The sequence below is a fragment of the Pongo abelii genome, chromosome 7 (genome assembly GCF_028885655.2).
Source record: "Pongo abelii isolate AG06213 chromosome 7, NHGRI_mPonAbe1-v2.0_pri, whole genome shotgun sequence".
NCBI classification, from domain to species: Eukaryota; Metazoa; Chordata; class Mammalia; order Primates; family Hominidae; genus Pongo; species Pongo abelii.
Genome location: NC_071992.2, coordinates 73,531,227 through 73,552,766, shown reverse-complemented (window position 1 = coordinate 73,552,766; position 21,540 = coordinate 73,531,227). Strand labels below are relative to the sequence as shown.

The 21,540-nt window shown below is 37.2% G+C and overlaps 1 protein-coding gene across 4 annotated transcripts in view; it reads right to left on the bottom strand.

Moving 5' to 3' along the window:
• The window catches only part of SDCBP (syndecan binding protein), a 29,565-nt gene extending 8,346 nt beyond the window's left edge, over window positions 1-21,219 (bottom strand). Inside the window, exons 1-4 of one of the 4 annotated variants that reach the window (XM_024250566.3) lie at window positions 20,856-21,219; window positions 9,472-9,537; window positions 3,587-3,665; window positions 2,243-2,352 (exon numbers count right to left, since the gene is read on the bottom strand). In XM_024250566.3, coding sequence (XP_024106334.2) covers window positions 2,243-2,352; window positions 3,587-3,665; window positions 9,472-9,522 — 240 coding nt within the window. In that variant the 5' untranslated portion in view covers window positions 9,523-9,537; window positions 20,856-21,219. 4 annotated transcript variants of the gene reach the window in all.
• Window positions 21,220-21,540: the final 321 nt, after the last annotated feature.

Sequence of the window (21,540 nt, the reverse complement as noted above, 5' to 3'; positions counted from 1 at the left end):
ACTGAAGAACCCTGGAGATGCAGACACAAAAAATGAAGGTTTATATCACCCTTCTAGGTATTTGGGCAAAGGGATCTAACCATCCATGTAGTGAACAAAGGTCTAAATTTTAACTACAGCCTCATGACCAGTTACTAAAATAAGAATCAGAGCAGCTATGACTCTGTTCTTCTTTGTATTTGTATATTTTCTATAAATACAGCAATTAATCTTTCTGTTCCTCTATACCTCTTTTTACCTTTATGTATGAATTGTTGGTAGTGGTTAACTTTACACTTTTGCCTTTAAATTAAAAATATTCTGTTGGGAATGTGAATACTTAGAAGGGTAATTAATATCATATAGTAATCAGTACCATGACGACTGCCCAGAGATGGCCACATTAACTGGTATCATCCCTTTCTAGAGAAAGGGTGAGAGCAACTTCATTTATATTGAAGGGTACATGGCTTCGTTTTGTACACTCCTGAATTAAAAATGATTTTTATATTTTTAAAGATTGTAAATAAACAAATAACAATAAGAATATGTGATAAAGATCATAAGTGACCATGAAAGCCTAAGGTATTTATTATGGAGCCCTTTATAAAGTTTGCTGAACTTTGATTTTATGAAGAAGTTCATCTTTCCAAGGAGAAAGTATAAAGTTGTTGTTGTTGTCACATGAAATTCAAATGTTTGTACATGTGTGTGGATATACTGAGTAGTCAAAGGAGTAGGTGATAACAGATATTAAGCGACTGTTTGTCGGCTCCAAATCCACCCTTCTAGACTCTACTTGGTGATGCTGGGCCTAACTGTGCAAATTATAATTTCGTTTGTCAGTGACTGGAATGACAAGCACCTTGTTCCTTCCTGTGTGCTTCCTGCTTCTGTCAGTACTGTGTAAGCCTGGCCCTTTACACTGGCAGCAGCAGTTGGTTCCAGTCTGCAACTTTTACTGACACTCCCAGAACCAGCCTCATTACAACCCCTCAGAGGCACTAGTAGTGTCCCCTCATCCAAGGTCTGAGTCCCAGCTCTGTGGGGCTCTTCCCTCAAGCTTCTAGGTTCTGCTAACTCCAATCTCTCTCCTGTGTTATCCCAGTCCTAGGAGAAGCAGCTAGCTATCTGCAATTACATCTATGTCCATTTATGTTTTTTTCAATTTTTCAACCTCTTAAAATACCTACTATTATTTATTTTCCCAACTGCATCACCACTAACACAAGCAAGTTTTCAATAAATATTTGGTAAATACATAAATGCCAGGTACTGTATATGCATTGGGATATGGCAACAAGACAGACACAGATTCAACTACAATTATAATAAGTGGTACAAAGTGCTATGGTCATAGCAATAACCTTAATAAAAGGTTATCAGATCCATTATAATTAAGCTAGACTCTGGAGTCTAATTACATGCAGCTTTGAATTTCAAAAAGAATGTTAAAAGATTAAGAGCAGAGGCCGGGCGCAGCGGCTCATGCCTGTAATCCCAGCACTCTGGGAGGTCGAGGCAGGTGGATCACCTGAGGTCAGGTGTTTGAGACCAGCGTGGCCAACATGGTGAAACCTGGTCTCTACTAAAAATACAAAAAATTAGCCAGGCGTGGTGGCGCGCGCTTGCAGTCTCAGCTACTTGGGAGGCTGAGGCAGGAGAACTGCTTGAACCCAAGAGGCGGAGGTTGCAGTGAGCCGAGATCATGCCATTGCACTCCAGCCTGGGTGACAGAGTGACACTGTGTCTCAAAAAATAAATAAATAAATAAAAGATTATGAGCAACAAAGATATGATAGACCTATATGTGTATTTCAGAATGATTAACTTAGCAGCGGCTTAGTACTGTCTGACATTAACTTACTAGAGGAAATTTAAGAGAGTACTATAATAATGAAGGCTAGAAGCATAGAAACCCTGAATATGGTTATAGTAGGACTAGAATGGATAAAAAACAGATAAAATGAATACAAGAAACAGAAACAGAATCAATAGGACTTAGTAACTGACTAAATGCAGAAGACAAAGGAGAACGAACTAGTAAAAGGTATCTGAATCTAAGTCCTAATAAACTCAAAACAGTGTAGCACCAAATGAAGTAGACTATGTAAGAAATGATATCCAAAAGGAAGTCTAAACTTTCTGAGAAGTGAGGTTCAATGCTAGTAGTATATCTGTGAGTTAGCCACAAAGAGGAAAGCTTATATTAACATGTAAAGTATGATTTTATATAATTCAAAATTAATTACACTATACATACCCCCTGAAGTGGTGCACCAGAAACCACGGCCATATTTGCACGTATTTCTTCTTCATTTAAACTCAGCCCCATGTATTGAGAGAGCTCCGGATATAGTCTGGGATAGAGATCTAAAAAGTAAATGAATAAATTAAAAAGCACTTACAGAATACACAAAATGAAAACTTCTTTTATTATGGGCTTCTGCGTATTAACAAAATTACTTAAGTTATAAAATCTAGAATGAATTTAAAGTAGCAATTTGGAAAGGCACCTCCCCATCTCTGTAATAATCAGAAATGGAAAATACAGAAAATGTTTAAAATTCATAAAATATGAAGACATCTGAACTGAAACAACCAGAGATTCCTAAACACTCAAAAGTATAAATAACTTTTCCAAATAAACTATCTTGCCTTTCCTGTTTCTTAAAATAAACTTACTTGATTAGGAATTTAGTAAGAATGCCACTGATTCTCCAATTCAGAACAACTGACCAAAATATCTATTTGTCAAGTCAGCTACTTTATAACTCATTCTGTAAACAGGGATATGGAATGATTCCTATAAACAATTTTTTTTGGAAGCTTGTAAATTTATTTAGTGTCTTATCATTTTAATAATTTTAACCACATTCCAATGAAATCCTGGAAATGGTATTTTTAAATATTAACATTATTTCACTTATTAGTAGTTATATACTATTTCCAAAAGCTCTTTTTTACATGAGACTTAAATTATCTGTGACTTAAAATGAATTTTCTATGAGGCACAATGTTATAAACTGTTGTAAGACAAAATGACAGGCCACAAAAACTTATTTAACACTTATTTTGTATCTTAAGCCATAGTATTTAGGAGCTCTGTCCTGAATCCCTCTGAACCTTGAAGAAAAAGGAACCAAAGACAGGATACAGAGAATGAATAAAGGCCTCAAGATTTAGGAGGCTTCCCAAAGAGGAGGTGGTTGGAAATTTCAGAAGCTCCCATAGGAAAGACAGAAGACAATTCAGAAAGTTCAACAGCAGCAGCATGATAGTTCTTAAATGTGAATTCATATAGTTCTCATATGTGAATTCATGTATATAATTCATAAATGAATCAGCCACATGTTAGGGATTTACAAGTCAGTCTAAAATTAATTTTCATTAAGCCATGAAATACATCTCCATATCCACAGTTCACTATCTTAATTAGAAAAAGTGTTATTTTTTGAAGTAAACTTTTTTTTCTTATTCGTAACTATTTGAGCTTAACTACCAATTTTATGCAGCCTGTCCAAAAAAAATCTTGGATTCCTTATCTGAGCAAAAGAAGATAACAATATTTCTGTTCACAGAGAATGAACTCAAAGTATAAACCTACTTCCATCATGAGGGATGGGAGCAGAAGCTTCTGACAAAATTGCTGGATTGGCAGGGTTTGCAGAAAAAGCAGTTTGAGCCTGAAAAAGAAAAGAAAAAAACTCTAACAATATGCTATACTTACTTTATATTCTTATATAATTTATAAGCTAAATCCAGTACTTCCAAAAAGAAACTAAAACAATGAAGATTTATGTAAGAAAGTTTAATTTCAAACACGTCAGCAATACATTTTTCAAAGGAAATCTGCAAATCAACACTATATTTGATATTCTAAATACTTTTAAGGCAATCACAAAAAAATTGTAGAAGTACCATTCTACATGTCTTATAACCAGTATTTCATAGTGCTGCCACAATAAATTAATATTTTCAAAGTGCATTCTAAAATGAATAAATTTTACATTTTCATTATTCTTTTACTAATTAGTCCAAATAAAAATATTTTATTTGCATAAGAAAAAAGCTTACTCATATTCATATAAAAGTCACATATCATAAAAACACCTAAAAAATTAATACTAAGCATGTCCACTGAAATCATCTTTATCTTCATTGCAGCAAGTATAGGAAGGGGTTTATGCTAAATACTTTTAAAATATCAGAAATTATGAAAATAGCACAGTTTATCACTGACATAAATCAATGATGACAAGGTAATGTAATTTGTAACTGTTAAACAAACTTGCCAAAATCACTCTGACACACTCTGACACTCTAGCATTTATCAATGCTACTCATGCTCAAGTATCCTCTTCTCAGGGCTGTCTTGGTGGCCTACATCATATGAAGTATCTCACTGATGGAAATACTTTATCCTTTACAATTAGATCTGACTTTCTGAAATAGCTATCTGTCATCAGAGACAAGTTTGGTAATAAGTTGTATGACCAATCTCTATCAACTTTTTACTTTATTGGAAATGTATCATTTTAAAAATGAAGTTCATAGTAGTATCTCAACCTACCCCTAAAATCAATGTCAAGAGTAGTCCCAAAGATTCTTGGAGATATGAAAGCTTAGTTTAAATAATTAAAGCCTACAAAAGCTTTGAATGGTACTAAAATTATATGTTCTGATATACTTGTTGAGTCATCCTTTAATATTTATTATTTCATAATTTGTTAAACATTCTAGATTTAAACAAAATACAGCATGAAAATCTTTGTAACTGTAAATAACAATCCACAAATTGAACACGTGTTGAACTTTGAAAGTTCTTTCACCACCGATTAGCTAAAAGGAGCTAGTGGCTTGTTATATTACTTCTTGAATCATGTCTAACAAAAAAAATACTGTGCAGCACTGGGGAAAAAAAAAAGAACTATAAAGACATGAAAAGACATGGAGGAAACTTAAGTGGATATTACTAAGTGAAAGAAGCCAATCTCAAAAGGCTACATACTTTATGATTCCAACTATACGACATTTTGAAAAACGCAAAATTGTGGAGATAATAAAATATTAGGCCAGGCACAGTGGCTCAGGCCTTTAATCCCAGCACTTTGAGAAGCTGAAGCTGGAGAGTTGCTTGAGGCCTGGAGTTCAAGACCAGCCTGGGCAACACAGGAAAACCCTGCCTATGCAAAAAATTGTTTTGGCCAGGCACAGTGGCTCATGCCTGTAATCCCAGCACTTTGGTAGGCTGAGGTGGGCAGATCACCTGAAGTCAGGAGTTGAACTGACCAACATGGCATGTTGTCATGTTTGTCATGGCCAACATGGCAAAACCCCGTCTCTAGTAAAAATACAAAAATTAGCCGGGCATGGTGGTGGATGCCTGTAAATTCCAGCTACCCAGGAGGCTGAGGCAGGGAGAATTGCTTGAACCCAGGAGGAGGAGGTTGCAGTGAGCCAAGATCGCACCACTGCACTTCAGCCTGGTGACAGAGCCAGACTCCGTTTTGGGGGAAAAAAAAATTTTTTTTAAACTAGCTAGGTGTGGTGGTGCATGCCTATAGTCCCAGCTACTTAGAAGGCTGTGGCAGGAGGATGGACGCTGCAGTGAACCATGACTGTGCCACTGTACTCCAGCCTGGGCAACAGAGCGACATCCTGACGCTAAAGAAAACACAAAAGCAAAAGCAAATTATTGGTTGCCAGGAGTTCTAGAAGGGAAGGAAGAACAGGCATTAAAGAATTTTTCGAGCAGTGAACCTATTCTGTCTAATGCTACAATGGTATACAGTCATGTGCTGCCTGTTCTGGTCAATGATGAACCGCATATACAACAGTGGTCCCATGAGATTATAAAAGAGCTAAAAAATTCCTACTGTCTAGTGACATCATAGCTGCCGTCACACAGAACAACTCATTACTTTGTGGTGATGGTGGTGTAAATAAGCTTACTGCACTGCCAGTCATATATAAAAAAGTATAGCACCTACAATTATGCATGGTACGTAATACTTGATAATGATAATAAATGACTATGTTACTCATTTATGTATTTCCTGTGTTATACACTTTATCTTTAGAGTATATCTTTCTACTTACAAAAAAAGTTAACTGTAAAACAGTCTCAGGCAGGTCCTTCAGGAGGTATTCCAGAAGCCACTATTACCATTGGAGATGACAACTGCATGCATGTTACTGCCTCTGAAGACCTTTCAGTGGGATGATGTGGAGGTGGAAGACAGTGATATTGATGATCCTGACCCTGTGCAGGCCTAGGCTAATGTGAGTGCGTGTCTCAGTTTTTAACAAACTTACAAGCGATTTTTAAAAACTAAAAATTTAAAAAATAGGAAAAAAGCTTATAGAATCAGGATATAAAGAAAATACTTTATACAGCTGTACAATGTTTGTGTTTTAAACTATGTTATTACAAGAGTCAGAAAGTTAAAAAATTAAAGTTACAGGAAGCTAAGGTTAATTTATAATTCGAGAAAGAAAAATTTTTAAATAAATTTAGTGCAGCCCAAGTATAGAGTATTGATAAAGTCTACAGCAGTATACAATAATGTCCTAGGCCTCACATTCACTCACCACTCACTCACTGACTTACCCAGCCCAACTTCTAGTCCTGGAAGCTCCATTCATGGTAAGTGCCTTATACAGATGTACCATTTTAAATCTTTTACATTGTATTTTTACCATACCTTTTCTGTGTTTAGATACACAAATACTATTGTGTAACAATTGCCTACAGTATTCAGTACAGTAACATGCAGTATTACTGTATCATACAGATGCAATCATACAGGTTTGTAGCATAGGAACAACAGACTATACCATATTGCCTAGATGTGTAGTAGGCTATGCCATCTACATTTGTGGAAGTACACTCTATAATGTTTGCACAACAAAACTGTCTAATGAGGCATTTCTCAGAACATATCCGTCTTTAAGCAACACGTGACTATATACACGTCACTATACATTTGTCAAAATCCACAGAACATGTAACACCAACAGTGAACCCTAATGTGATGTAATGTAAATATGTAGACTTCAGGTGATATTAATGAGCCAGATGTACCGCTCTGGTGCAGATGCTGATACTGGGGGAGGTTGTGCATGTGTGAGGACAGAAGGTATACTGTATTTTCTGATCAATTTTGTTGTGAATCTAAAATTGCTCTAAAACACAGCTTATTAATTTAAAATACTTCTCCTTTGTATGTAGTTATGATTTTCTATTCTTTCATTGCTATTGTTTTTAATCCAAGGAATGCTGAAGAATACATATAGAAAGCTCCCTGCAAAGTTATATAAATTTAATTATGTTATTTGCAGTAAAAATGAAACAAAAGGATGTAACCCAGTTTTAAGTACTATAAACCATTAAATGTAGCTACTTATTTCAAACTTACTTTGAAATCTGACACTACTAAAAAAAGGGGTTGGGGTGCCCCAAGGAGCATGCCAGGGCCTATTGTTTCTGCCATTAACAGAAAGGATGTGGAAAAAACATGCTTGTAGCGTCACTTCTGCCAAATTCTGCCCACCATATTAGGAAACTGATAAGCTCTGGTTCTATATATCATTATTTATTAAAAGCTTACTTTGCATAAGTAGAGGAAACCACAGGCTCTTGTCAGGATTTGGAATGGAGAGAAAAAGGTCTAGGGACTGTATGATGCTAAAAGCCACAGCTTAATGGCTACTGCAGAATAGTTTACAAAATATGAATGGTTGGTTCATTGCTGTAATTTAGCTTTGCTGTGGTGTTAAAGGCCAGCAGATGAGAAAATGAATACTACCTTCCTTCATAATACCGTTTCAGGAGAATCTGAAGAATAAAAACAAACATGAGTATCATCCACCTTAGAAAATGATGCAAAAAAAAAAAAAAACCAGCCAAAGAGTTTAATGGCTAGATTAGGAATATTTTTAAATTCAGGGGTAATAAAAGAACCATGTTTCCCACTCCTTATTCACTGTTCTATCTCCCAGCTGCTTTCTGCTCCGAACATAAAACATTCTTTAATGTAAATATCTATGTAATTCACTTCTGCTTAAAGACGGCAGCATGATACAGATTGTAGCCCTCTTTATTTTTCATTCCAATATTTGTCAATATCAACTCTTCTTCTGCTGCTGTTTTCAAAATCAAAAGCCTCAGCTCATATCTGACTACAGTGAATTTACATTCAATTCCATAAAAAGCTAACAAAAAAAGGATGAAAACAAAGAACAGATTAGTCATTCTTACAGGTCCATCTAAAAATCCTTATCAGTTAATATGTTGATGTCATATTAATGGCTAAGCAGTTATTCTGGAAAGCTAAATATTTCAGATAAAAGCCTTTTAAAAAGAAAGAGTGCTTGTTCAGATGAACTATGTGGAAATAAAACCACATGAAGAAAATACTGACAAAATACTAAAGAAGTGATAGGAACATGTAAAAGATGACTGAATAGGCCACTTGAAACTTTGAGGCATCAAATCCTTGGCAGCTGAACTGTAGATTTCAGAGATTTTACAAACCTCATTTTAATATCCATACTGGATCTATGATATAAAATAATTGTTCATAATTCAATTATCAGTAAGTAAATCTCACTTTCTAGTAAATTGAAGACAGGGACCCAATAAAATGATCTTCACGGTAAGGAGTTTTCATTTATCTTGTCAAATTAAAACAATAAACAACAGCTGAAGAAATTCTAAATTGATAAGAGATCAAGTTGAAAGCTAACCGTAAACAGACAAATTCATCATATACTACAAATTATCCCCAGTTAAAATAATTACCAAAATTTCCCAGTTAGCCAGAATTGGTCCCAATTCCTCACTTCGTTCTTAAGCAGAATCATTTGTCTTCAAAGCTAATACTTATACAAAGGACTATAAAAATTTTCAACTCAATGCAATTAGAAATACTGCAATCTCTACACAGTCATTTAGAGAATGAACAAGTGAAATGTCTGTTGCTCATCTCTCAAAGGAAAGGAATCACTACACTTTCCCTGTGCTTTTACATGACTGCTCTTCTAAAAGTAGCATGTACTCCACTATTTCTGTAATTTTAACTCCAATTAAGAGACATAGAATTAAAGAATGGTGATACCTAAAGATCCAAAAGAAAAATATACCAATTTTATACAAAACTATGAATATCTAAAAAATTGGAGTCTATTTTGTCAACTCAAATATGTTACATATAATTTAAATTTTAGCCAGAAAATTAAGCTACATGTAAAAAGTATAAGTCGAATTAAAAAAAAATCTCATGCCTATTAATTCACAGTGAAATGAAAAAAAAAACTGCTAGTTTTTCTGTAAACTTTTCGGTCTGCAATTAATAAAACTAAAAAAAAGTTTATGAAGTGTAAAAATGAACAAATATATCTGCTATTTAGCTATCTTGCTTTATTTCACCTATAAGTAGAATGCATGTTACTGTGTTTGTTTTGAAAAAAGTATTTAAACTATCATACCTGAATTACTTTGTCTACCTTCAAGTCTTCGAGAGATGGATAGAGAGACATTTTTGCAGGATTCTTCTAAAGAAAAAAAGAAAGTTTTATTACCCTGATGTCATAGAAATTGAAATAGTATACACAGCTAGCCACAGACACATAAACACGTAGAACTATTTAGCGTAATAAAAAACATTTAAATTGCAAAACATTAAAAAATAAGAATATACAGGCCATACTAAAAGTTAGCTGATACTTAAGAATTACCAAACTACCTCTCCTTCCCCTAATATTATTATTGAACTATATCCATCACCAATTTTTAAAATTCAAGTAAAAGTCCCTTCATTTTACAAATTTAGTAGAATAGTTACGTGACTTACTCCTAACTTACACAAGTACTTGCAACTTAGCCAGGACTAGGAAACTACCCTTAGTACAATGCCCGTGGGCATTACACAGCTACATTTCCTTCTAACAATAAAAGCCTAAAAGCAGATCATATGCAGTATCAATACATGAAACCTCTATTACTAATAAAAATATATATACACATATATGTATACAGAAGAAACTATATCAACTGCTAACAGATTTTTCTTCAGAAGACAGATGGTAAAGGAGTGAGGAATAAGAGGGAAATTTTTACTTTTCATTTAAAATACTTCTATATTAAGTAGAAGTATTTTTTTAGTTATAAATTGCTTTTTGTAATAATTTAAAACACAATTCTCTAAATGTATTATATGAATGCATATTTTAAATTTTATTTAGCTGTTTTGAGATGAATACCTGATACTTTCACTCAACCCAATAAAACAGAATATATGCTAAACTGGTATACGGTTTAACGTAAGATTCTTGATTCAGGTATCAATTTATTACCTCCCATTTCCAAATCCACTTCTTATTGCTTTCTCTCCCAAAATGGAGCTGAGCTCTTTCAACATTGCTCTGTTACCAGCTAGCATGATGTTAAGCCTTGTCAGTAGAGGCAACTGGACGTACACTGTAGGAGGAAGAGCTTTTCTCTTCATGGTTTCCAATGTACTACTCTAGCCAGACTCCTGCAAGGAGTAGTTTCACAAGCATGCAGAAGCTCACCCCAGCACTCTGTTGACTAACTCTGCAGCAGAATGCCACCACCAAGGAATCTCCCCGAGCAGCTTTCTCAACCCCTTCACGTGGCTTCTGCAGCAAATTCCAAGGTTCAGAATGCCAGAGGGAGAATAAGTTCCAGAAGCATGGTATCCGGCAACTTCAGCATCTGCCAGTGACATCTGTCCCCTCTTCAACCAGACCTGAATCTCAGCCCCAATATGGGAACAGCCCTAGAGTTAGTGGCTACTTATTAAGTCTGCTCTTACAGTATTCTTCAAAGTTGTCTTGTCTTCTTACAAGTCAATTTCTATTTCTTCAATCATGTTATAACTAATAATTCTGTGTATTAAACCTCCACTGTTAAAATCACTACATGATCTCTGTCTCCTAGTTGGACAGTATGAGATCGTTTTTTTTTTAGTTAATATAATTCACACACTCTAAAATTCAGCCTTTCAAAGTATACAATCCAATGGTTTTTAGTATATTCACAGACTTCTACAATCATCTCCACTACCTATCTTCGAATATTTCCATCCTCCCCAAAAGAAAACTCATGCCTCCCCATTCTACCCTCCTTCCAGCTCCAGGCAACATACACTTTCCCGCCTCTGGATTTCCCTGCTCTGGATACTCAATCTAGAATCTTAGAATATGTGGCCTTCTGCATCTGGCTTCTTTCACATAGCATATGTTCAAGGTTCATCTGTGTTGGAGCATGTATCAGTATTTCATTCATTTTCATAGCGGAATAATATTCCATTGTATGTATACCATATTATATTTATGCTGTCATCAGCTGATGACATTTGGGTTATTTGCACTTTTTGTTATTATAAATAGTGCTGTTAAAAATGCCAATGAGCATTTAAATTACCAAATAATGTGTAAGTTTATATACTTTTTTAATAAATGCATCTTTAATTCTCTTGGAATATAGCTAAGCATGCAACTGCTGGGTCATATGGTAACTCTAATACCATCCCCTTGATGATTACAGGATTCAACATATGAATGGAAGGACACAGTCGCAAACATTCAGACCATATCATAGACCACTATCATACATGATTTACAAATACTTTTCTTATTCCGTAGATTGTCTTTTCATTTTTCTCACAGTGCATTTTGCAATATGAGGCTTTTAATTCTGACGAATGTGAATCTATATTTCTTCTTGGTTGCTTATACTTTCGATATAACATCTAAGAAACTATTGCCCAACTCAAGGTTATGACGACTTACCCTTATGTTTTCTTCTAAAAATGTTATGTCTTTAATTCCTGCATTTATATCTTTTATCTATTTTATGTTAATTTTGTACATGGTGTGTGGTATAGATCCATACTCATTATTATCCATGTGGAAACCCAGTTATTTCAGCACTTTTTGAAAATAACATTTTTGAATTGTCTTTGCACTGTTATTGAAAATCAAGTGATCATAACTGTATGCACTCTCAATTCTGCAATCTCAATTCTATTTCACTGATCTATATGTCTATCCTTATACCAGTACCACACATTCTTCAGTACTGTACATTTGTATTAAGTTTTAAAATCAGTTAATGTGAATCCTCCCACTTTGTTCTTTTTCAAAATTGTTTTGGCTATTGTAAATCCCTATCAATTCAGTATCAGTTTTAGAATCAGTATATCCATTTCTGTAAAAAAATAAATAAAAGGTGTCCTTAAATCTAAAGTGAGTCTCTTATAAACTGGGTATAGTTGGTTCTTGGTTTTATTTTTTTAATCCATTCATCCCCTCTATGTTTTGATTGGAGAGTTTAGTACATTTAAAGTTATTACTGATAGGGAAGGACTTACAATGATATTTTGTTAATGATTTTCTATCTTGAAACTTTTTTGTTCTTCCTTTCCTCTCTTGCCATCCTGCTTTTTGTTTCATTGCTTTTTTTTTTTTAATAGATATGCTTTGATTCCTTATTTTTGTGTGTATTTTCTATAGGTATTTTCTTTGTGGTTACCATGGAGCTTACATAAAACATCTTCTAATAAACCTATTTTAAGCTGATAACTTCAACTGCATACAATACTGCTTCTTCTCATCCATCCCCATACTGCATTACTGATGCTACAAATTTCATCTTTTATGTTGTGCATCTATTAATATTTTTATAGTTATAGGCACTTATACTTTTGTCTCAGACTTATATATCAGAAATAAGTGATTTACTCACCACCATTACAATAATATGCAGGTCTGTATTTGTCCATAGCTTTATCATTTAATTTTATACTTTCATGTTGAACATCCTTTTGTTTCCATTTAACAGACTCCCATTAGCGTTTAAGTCAGATATAGTGGTGATGAACTCTCTCAGATTTTGAGAATCTTATTTCTCTTTTACTTTTAAAGAAAAGTTTTGCCACATACAGTACTTTGCTGGCAGTTTTTCTTCCAGCAGTTTGACTATATCATCCCACTTCTTTCTGACCTGCAAGGTTTCTGCTAAGAAATCCACTTAGAGTCCCACAGAATCTCCTTTGTACATGACAAGTTGTTCTTATCCTGCTGCTTTCAAAATTCTTTGACAATTTGATTACAGTGTGTTTCCATGTAGATGTCTTCGGATTGTTCTACTCCGGAGTCCACTGGGCTTCTTGAAATCCGGATGTCCACTGCCTTCCTTCAATTTGGGAAGTTTTGGCCATTATTTCTTCAAAAAAGCTTTTTGCTCCTTTCTCTTTCCAACATATGGAACTTCCATACAATCTACATTGATAAAATTGATGCTGTCCCATTAGTACTCTAGGCTGTCTTCATTCTTTTTTTATTCTTTTTCTTTTTGCTTCTCTGACTGGATAATTTCAAATGACCTGGCTTCAAGTTCACTAATTCTTCTCCTTGAAAAACACTGCTGCTAAACTCCTCTAGTAAATCTTTCAATTCGGTCAAAGAAGCATATTGCATCTGTTACAATGTTTGTTTGGTTCCTTTTTACATTTTCAATCTCTATGTTGATACCATTTTGTTCATGCAGCATTTTCCTTGGGTCACTGAATGTGTTTATAGTGGTTAGTCTGAATTCCTTCTGAGATAATGAAGATATCTGTGTTTCCTTAAAGTAAGTTCCTGGATATTTTGACCCTTTGATTGTGCCATGTTTCCCTATTTCTCTGTGTGTCTTTTAACATCATGTTGGGATCCAAGCATTTGAAAAAATATCACCCCTCCCAGTCTCTGTGGACTGGCTCTGTACAGAGAAAGATCCTCACTGATCAGCCTGACTAGAGATTCTGCATGCCTTTTGAACCTTTCCTGAGGATGCTTCTTCTCGACCAGTGTGTATAAATTCTCAAGATGAACTTGTTGGTTTCCTTTTTCAGGATCTCATAATCTTTTGCTCCCTGTGCTATCTGTCTGTGGTACTTCAGGTTCTCTGGAGCTACTGCAAGCCACCTAGCTCTCTTGTTTTCAGAGGCCTCCAACCTGGTGCCCTTTCCTGTCAGTGGGCTTTTAGAGTATGTCCACTCCTGCCTGTGCTCCAAGTCAGGTGAAACAGAAGTGGGGGTAGCTCTCTGAAGTGCTGGAATGTTGGACACATACTCCACTATTCTCTCCCTAACGCCTTTCATGCCATGCCATACCTAGGGACAGGCTGCTGAGCTGTATCATCCTCTGTCTGCCCTACCATAGGTCCTCAAGAGCAGCAACAAGTCTTCCAGCTCTCTGTTGTTCTCAGTGGCTCCCAGGCACCTGGAATACACCAGCCCCTGTCAGCTTTCCAAGACAAGCAAGACAGAAGCCAGTCCCTCAGCCCACTGAAAAGGTGAAACACTGGACACATATTCCAACTCTTTTGTCTCCTCAAGGAGAAGCCAAGAGTTGAGGATATTCTCCTGCTAGTTTCATGCTAAAGGAGGGGGAGGGACCATGGTGAGTGCCTGCTAATCTAAACTGTCAAGTTTGTTTTCAATGACCCTGCAACCTGGTGCCCTTTCCTGTCAGAACTTATATTCAGGCAAAATAAAAACCAGACCCTTGGGCAGACCTCTGAAAAATCTGAATGTCACACATACGTTTCGGTCTTCTCTTTCCCTGCCCAGGGAAAAACCAGGAGAAGTTTCCTCTTGTTCATGCCATGCTGAGCTATGGTGAGTAAGTAGGGGAATGAACTATGGTGAGTAAGTAGGATGAATTTTCCTACCATATTCACTGCAGCTGGTTTACTGCTCACCTAGAATGCAGGAGCCTCTTAACTAGTTTCCGGATTTCTCACAAAGAGGTCTGGTGTGTGTATTGTTATTGAATCAGTATTTCTGTGGGGAAAAGAAGCACATGAGCTTTCTATCGCACCTTCTTGCTGCTATTACACATCTTTTATTTGTTTCTTTTCTAATTTCTCTGGCTATAATCTCCAGTACAATGGTGAATAGTAGTGGCCTGGTACAGTCCTTAAGGGAAAAACAAAATCTGGGTTTGTGGGGGGAAAAAAAATAATAATAATAATTCACATTCTTGAGAGAGCACTATCAAATATGATTTAATTGTATTAATCCAGGAGAACAAAGTGAATTATCTTCTTTGGGTTCAAAGGATCAATTTCCTAGCAGCCTTTCCCCAAACACAATTTTTTGCCTTATTTAAACTTTCAGCCATTATATCAATATAAACAAAATGCATATGATATATAATATACAAAATTCAAAGCAAGTTGCAATATCAACAACCAAAATGCACTGAAAAGAATGTTACCTGGCCATCTAATATTATTTCTATTTTTGATTTCTTTTTTTGATTCTGTCACTGGCTAACTTCAAAATCCCACTGTTCTCATGAAAAATGAAATGGTTTCCTAACTTTTCTCTCCATAGAAGTTTCTCTTCAAATAAATATTAACTGAAGTTGTCTGAACAACTCTTGAGTTAATTCACATACCAGCAACTCAAGCCTAAAAGAAAAATGGACTTTCAAAATTTTTTTAAAATAACAAATATTACCGTAATTTACACTTCTGAAAAAAGTAAGTTTCAGGTTTGCTTTAAGTGTATTGATCTTAATTAACTCTATTTTTTAAATCACAGAGCATTCCTCAATTTTACTTTCTTGACCCATTTCATTAAATTTCTTTCCAAGTATTAAAATGTTGTAGCTGCAAACCACTGACTATTTGCCACCCAGGTCACATGCTTCCATGCCTGCATATTTCTGTAAAAGGTGCATTCTCTTCCAGTAATGTCCTTCCAGGACTTCTCCACCGATCAAAATCCTAGTTAGCCTTGAGGCCCAGGTCAAGTGTCACTTCTTAAAACAGGGTGACTTTGATGGCTTCAGTTGGATATTATTTGCTCCTCCCAACTCCTCTCAACTCTGCCTTAGATTATAGCCAGTACATGTTTATCTCCACTACTTGAAGGCAGGACTCACATTTAATTTATTTACACAGCATAAACGCTTCTTCCTCATCCTCAAAGATATCAAATGCAGCTGGGCGCAGTGCCTGTATGTAATCCCAACAGTTTGGGAGAAAAAGATGGGTGGATCACTTGAGTCCAGGAGTTTGCAACCAGCTTGGGCAACATGGAGAAACCCCATCTCTACAAAAAATAAAAAACACTAGCCAGGGACAGCGACACATGCCTGTAGTCCCAGCTACTTGGGAGGCTGAGGTAGGAGGACCACTTGAGCAAAGGAGGTTGAGGCTGCAGTGAGCTGTGGTCACACCACCACATTCTAACCTGGGTGGACAGACTGAGACCCTGTCTCACCAATAAAAAAAACTTTTTAAAAAGAAGATACCAAATGTTAGTATTTTGACAAATGTCATCAAAACAATAGTAAATAAGATATCTTTAAACACTTATTGAAAAGATCAAAATATTCTTAGGGCAAGTCCGTACTTTTGAACCTAACAGTGTAAAAAGCCTTCCAGGAAAATGATAAATCCTTTATTTTTCTGAAGGTTCTCCATTAAGTCACTTGTACATTATATTTAAATCTTTGACCTAATGGGAACTGTCAGAAACACAGCCTTTTTTCAAGAACCACAATGCTAACTCTGGGAAATCCTTCTAATTGTGGCTGGAATTTTATAATGACCAATAATGAGGCTTAAGAGGATTCTAAAAGTAACTATTACATCAGTGTAAGAATCTCATTTTACCTCACTTGCAACTCTTATCAAACATTATTACTGTACGAACTAAAGAATTTTGTTTCTAGGCTTTCCTTCGAGCTCAGTAATCACTAAGAAGATAAAACTCCCACTACTCTTTAAGAGTTTGATCAAACCTTCCTGACCACTACAGCTTTTTTCCACTGGCCTAATTCCTTGGAAAAGAAATGGTACAGCCCACATACCCTTTAACCAGGTTTGGCCCACACTACATTATTTGCAATCTCTGTGACTCACTTCATGCCTTATGAAAGGCCCCTAAACCCAATGTATCTCAGGCCTCAGAAGTAACTCCCAAATAGTTTCTATTAGGAGATCTTTCAGTGGTTGGGATAGTTTTGGACTTCTTCAGAACACCAAAAGGCTATATATATATTATATATGTGTATATATACACATATATAAAATACATATATTTTATATGTGTATATATACACATATATAAAATACATATATTTTATATGTGTATATATACACATATATAAAATACATATATTTTATATATATATATATAAAATATATGTATGTATTTATATATTGTCTGCCTCAGTACCAAGTTTCCCATTTGTCCCTCAACCCCTTCAGGGCAATATCAGAGTAACCTCCTTGAAGTCTTTAAATATGTGTACAGAACAAAGGCCCTCAACTTAAATACTGTATGTGATATTTTGGAATTCTAGTTTATTCGCTCTCTGGACACAATATTCTGATTAATCAAGTAGGAAACACTGGCAAAGTTTTCCAAATAATATCACCTAGAATGGCAATACTCATCATTTTCTGAGTTATTAACCTCACCCTTTCTCAAACCACCAACTACAACTGGTCTCCCTTAAAAATGACATGTGACTGTTTAAGGTGAAATAATGTTTATTCGCTTCTTTTAATCTAAGCTATTAAAACAGGAGTTCCCAACCCCCAGGCCATGGACCAGTACCAGTCGGTGGCCCATTGGGAACCAGGCCACCCACAGCAGGTGAGTGGCGGGTGAGCCAGCATTACCACCTGAGTTCTAGCTCCTGTCAGATCAGTGGCAGCATTAGATTCTCATAGGAGCAGGAACCCTATTGTGAACTGTGCATGCAAGGGATCTAGGTTAAACGCTCCTCATGAAATAGTTTCATCCTGAAGCCATCCACCTATCCCATTCTTGGAAAAACTGTCTTCCATGAAACCAGTCCCTGGTGCCAAAAATGTCAGGAACCGCTGTATTAAAAACATCTTGGGATAATAAAAACTTAGGACGGCAGAATCATTGATTTTTTTAAAAATTACATGACAGTTGATAAGCAATTAGTTGAATTCAAAGATGTTGCCTATTTCAACTACTGATATCTTCAAAACCAGGAAAATTTGGAGTAATAATTTGGGTTTCTTTTGTTGAAGCAGTTATTAAAATTTCTAGTAAAGTTGTGTTTCATTATCTCTTTAATTTCACTTCTGCGAACTATTCATAAAATGACTGAAAAATGTAAAAAATAAAATTATCAGGCCAGGAACCGTATGGCTCATGCCTGTAATCCTAGCACTTTCAGAGACTGAGACAGGAGGACTGCTTCAGCCCAGGAGTTCAAGACCAGACTGAGCAACACAGCAAGATTCCATCTCTAAAAAAAATAAAAACTAAAAAATGAAAGAATAAAGTGTCCATTGGACCCAGATGGTAAGCATTCCAGATGGCTCATACATGAGGTCTAGAAACACAATTTGATATATCCTAAGCAGTCTTCCAGAGCAATGTTTCTCCATCTGGCTAATCATCAGAGCCAAATTACCCGAGGCTCTAGTTATTATAAAAACAGCTTCCTGGGCAGACACAGATTTCATGGAAGGACTTAGGAACTCTTCTTTTTAATAAGTATCCTGGAGGTTTCTGATGATCAGCCATTAAGACGTATGTCCATATGAAGTCCACTCTAAGTAGAATAATTAATCCTTACCCATAGGATTCCATTTCTCACCTAGTGAACTGGCAAAAATCCAAAGTTTGACAACATTCTCTGACAGCAAGGCTTTGAGAAACACTCATATACTACTAATGGGAGCGTAAACTAGTACAATTACCATGGAGAGTGACTTTGCAGTTATCTTACCGAAATTCTAAATTCATATACCCTCCAACTCTGCAGTATCACTTCAGGTCTCAAAACCTGAAGTGTAAAAATGTATGTGCACAAAGGAAGCAACATATGTAAAAGTTTATTCACCGCAGCACTGACTGTAACAGCAAAAGACTTGAAAGCTATATATGCTGATATTAGAAAAGCTCCAAAATATTATCACTAACTGGAAAAATAAGAGCGAAATGTGAAGCAGTATATAAAATGTTAACGTTTGTGTGAAAAGCAAGGAGGCAAATACAGCTTATATGTTTGCCTGTGTAGATATAAAATTTGCCAAGAATACCTAAGAAATGTAAAAAAGTTGCCTGCCTGCCAGAAGGAGACTTGATACTATATACCTTTTTATGCTGCTTAAATTTTGAGACATGTGGCTGTTTGTCTACTCAAAAACAATACATTTACAAAAGATGTTGGCAGCACTTGAAAAGAAATTAATAAATGCTAACGTAACTATTGCTAAAAGTAGAAAGTATTTTAAAGTTATTTAGGGGCGCTTTTCTTTTTTAGAATCTCTTGGCATTTAATACCTATAAAAAGTTCCCAAATCTGGCAAAAACAGGGAAAATATTTGTGTCACGCTCATTTTAAGAAACTCTTTAATTAAACAGTACATTTAACCGGCAACCATTGGCAAATTCTTCCCCTTTTGTTCATCTTTTTCCCCTTTTTATATCTTTTCCATTTAATGCCCAAAACTAAAAGTTAATGTCTCCAAAGTTATATTTAGTTTATAATGGAGTGACTATTTACTGACCATTTTAAAAGTCATTCTACTTCTTTTTATTCTGTGCCACAAACCACTTGATTTATAATATTTATGTACCATTTAAGGCACAAATTTTATAGAATTAAGTTGGTAACACAGAACACAAAAGGACATATTTTCTACCGTTATCCCTCAATCTTAAACAGGAAAATAAAAAGACTGAACAAATTTGAGTTTTAACTAATCACATATACATTTAGAAATCAACTTAATTTAAAAGGCCCGCAGTTGTTTTTCAAAGTAAACTTCCTGCTTTAATCAACGATTTCTTTTTGAAACAACCGGATGTTAAGAGTTTGGTAAGCCGAGCATATTTTCTAAGCAATGTACGTAATGGAAAAGGTAACAGTAAATGTGTATGTGGTTATACAGACTAGATAATCTACAAACTCCTTTCAAAAATGGACACATTAGAAGACTCCATGACTCAATAATCACCACTTTGGTAAAAGTGAAAACTTTCCACATCCATATGCCTTTCCTTTTCCATTATTACAAGGAAATCCTGAAAGGAAAGCTCTGAGTCATCGTATCTCAGGGGTCAGATCTCAGGGGTATTTCCTTCTAAACACACCCTACTGGAAACGTTTCTCCCTCAGGTCCAACATCTCCAGGAAGAAGCTCAAAGCGAACAACCTCTCCCCACCCCCTCCCCAAAAAAGTCAAGGCTTCGCCCACTAAACAAACACTTCCTTCCTCCTTTCAAATCCAGGACTTTCCGAATAACCCAAAAGAAGGGCGATTAAGTACAGCCCTAGAAACGCCGAGCACTGGGAGGAACCGTGGCCAGAGGCTCTTTCTTATCTCGAGATCTTATCGAGGAGAAAACAAGGATCGAGAGACGGTCCCAGGAAGAACCCCAGAGCTGGGGCGGGGGCTGTCGGCGTTCACCCGGCCGGGCCTCCGGGCTCCGCCAGCCCCAGCCGCAGCCCCAGCCCCAGCCCCAGCCCCAGCCGCAGCCCCAGCCCCAGCCCCAGCCCCAGCCCCAGCCCCAGTCCCAGCCCCAGCCCCAGCCCCAGCCCGGGCAGGAGCCCGAAACCCGCGGGGTCGCGGCAGGCAGAGCGCGCTGCTCCCGCAAACTTGTCCCCCAGCCAGCAGGGCGCAGGGAGGGGCGCGGAGCCCCCTGAGGAGAGGGCGTCGCCGCTGCCTCGCGAAAACGGCTGCGACCAGGATGCGGTCTGTGAAGTGGCCCGGGGACCGTCACGCCTCTGCCCCAAGTCCCCGCGCCCGGGACCTGGCACCGGCGTCCCTCCTTGCCCCCTTGGCCTCTCACCTAGCCCACAAGGAACCGCTCGCCACCGCCGCCGCCTCCGGTCACTGGCACGGACTTCTGAGGCCCGAGGATAAGAGAGCGGCGCGCGCCCGAGGACCGCCCCCGGGGCGCGTCACGGCACCGCCCCCGCCTTCAGCCCGCGCAGGCGCACGTTGCCGGGTCAGGTGATCCCGTCCCCAAGGTAACCGGGCGGTAGGGGTAAAGAGGCCTGGGCGTGGGTCGTTCCTGCAGGTCCAGGTATCCGGCAAAGTGAGGCGGTCCATGCCGCCCGCTCTGCGCTGCCCGCTGCCCAGCGGTTATGCTCCCAGTCTTCTCCGCTCTTCTGCAGTTCGTGCCCGCGGGCCCCGTGCCACCCACTGACTACTGTGTGTATCGCTGCTCACGGTCGCTTGGTTCTCGTCGCCTCCAATTCAAAGAGGTCTCGGGAGCCCCTGTTCCCTCTTGGGATGCCTTCGACTTCCACCACTGCTGCCCTAGTCTCACTCTCCGCTTGCTGTGCCTCTCCACTATAGGCTCAGAAACGTTTCTCTCACGACCCCTTCTCAACTCCTGCTTTATTTTTCTGTTGGAAGTTTGGATGTTGGGAGTGGGGAGCGTATTACTCTGTCCGCCTAAGCTAATATTCCTTCGCTGTTGAGAGTTATGTGTGGTGCTGCGCAAAAGTAATTGCTTCCCAGTACAAAAA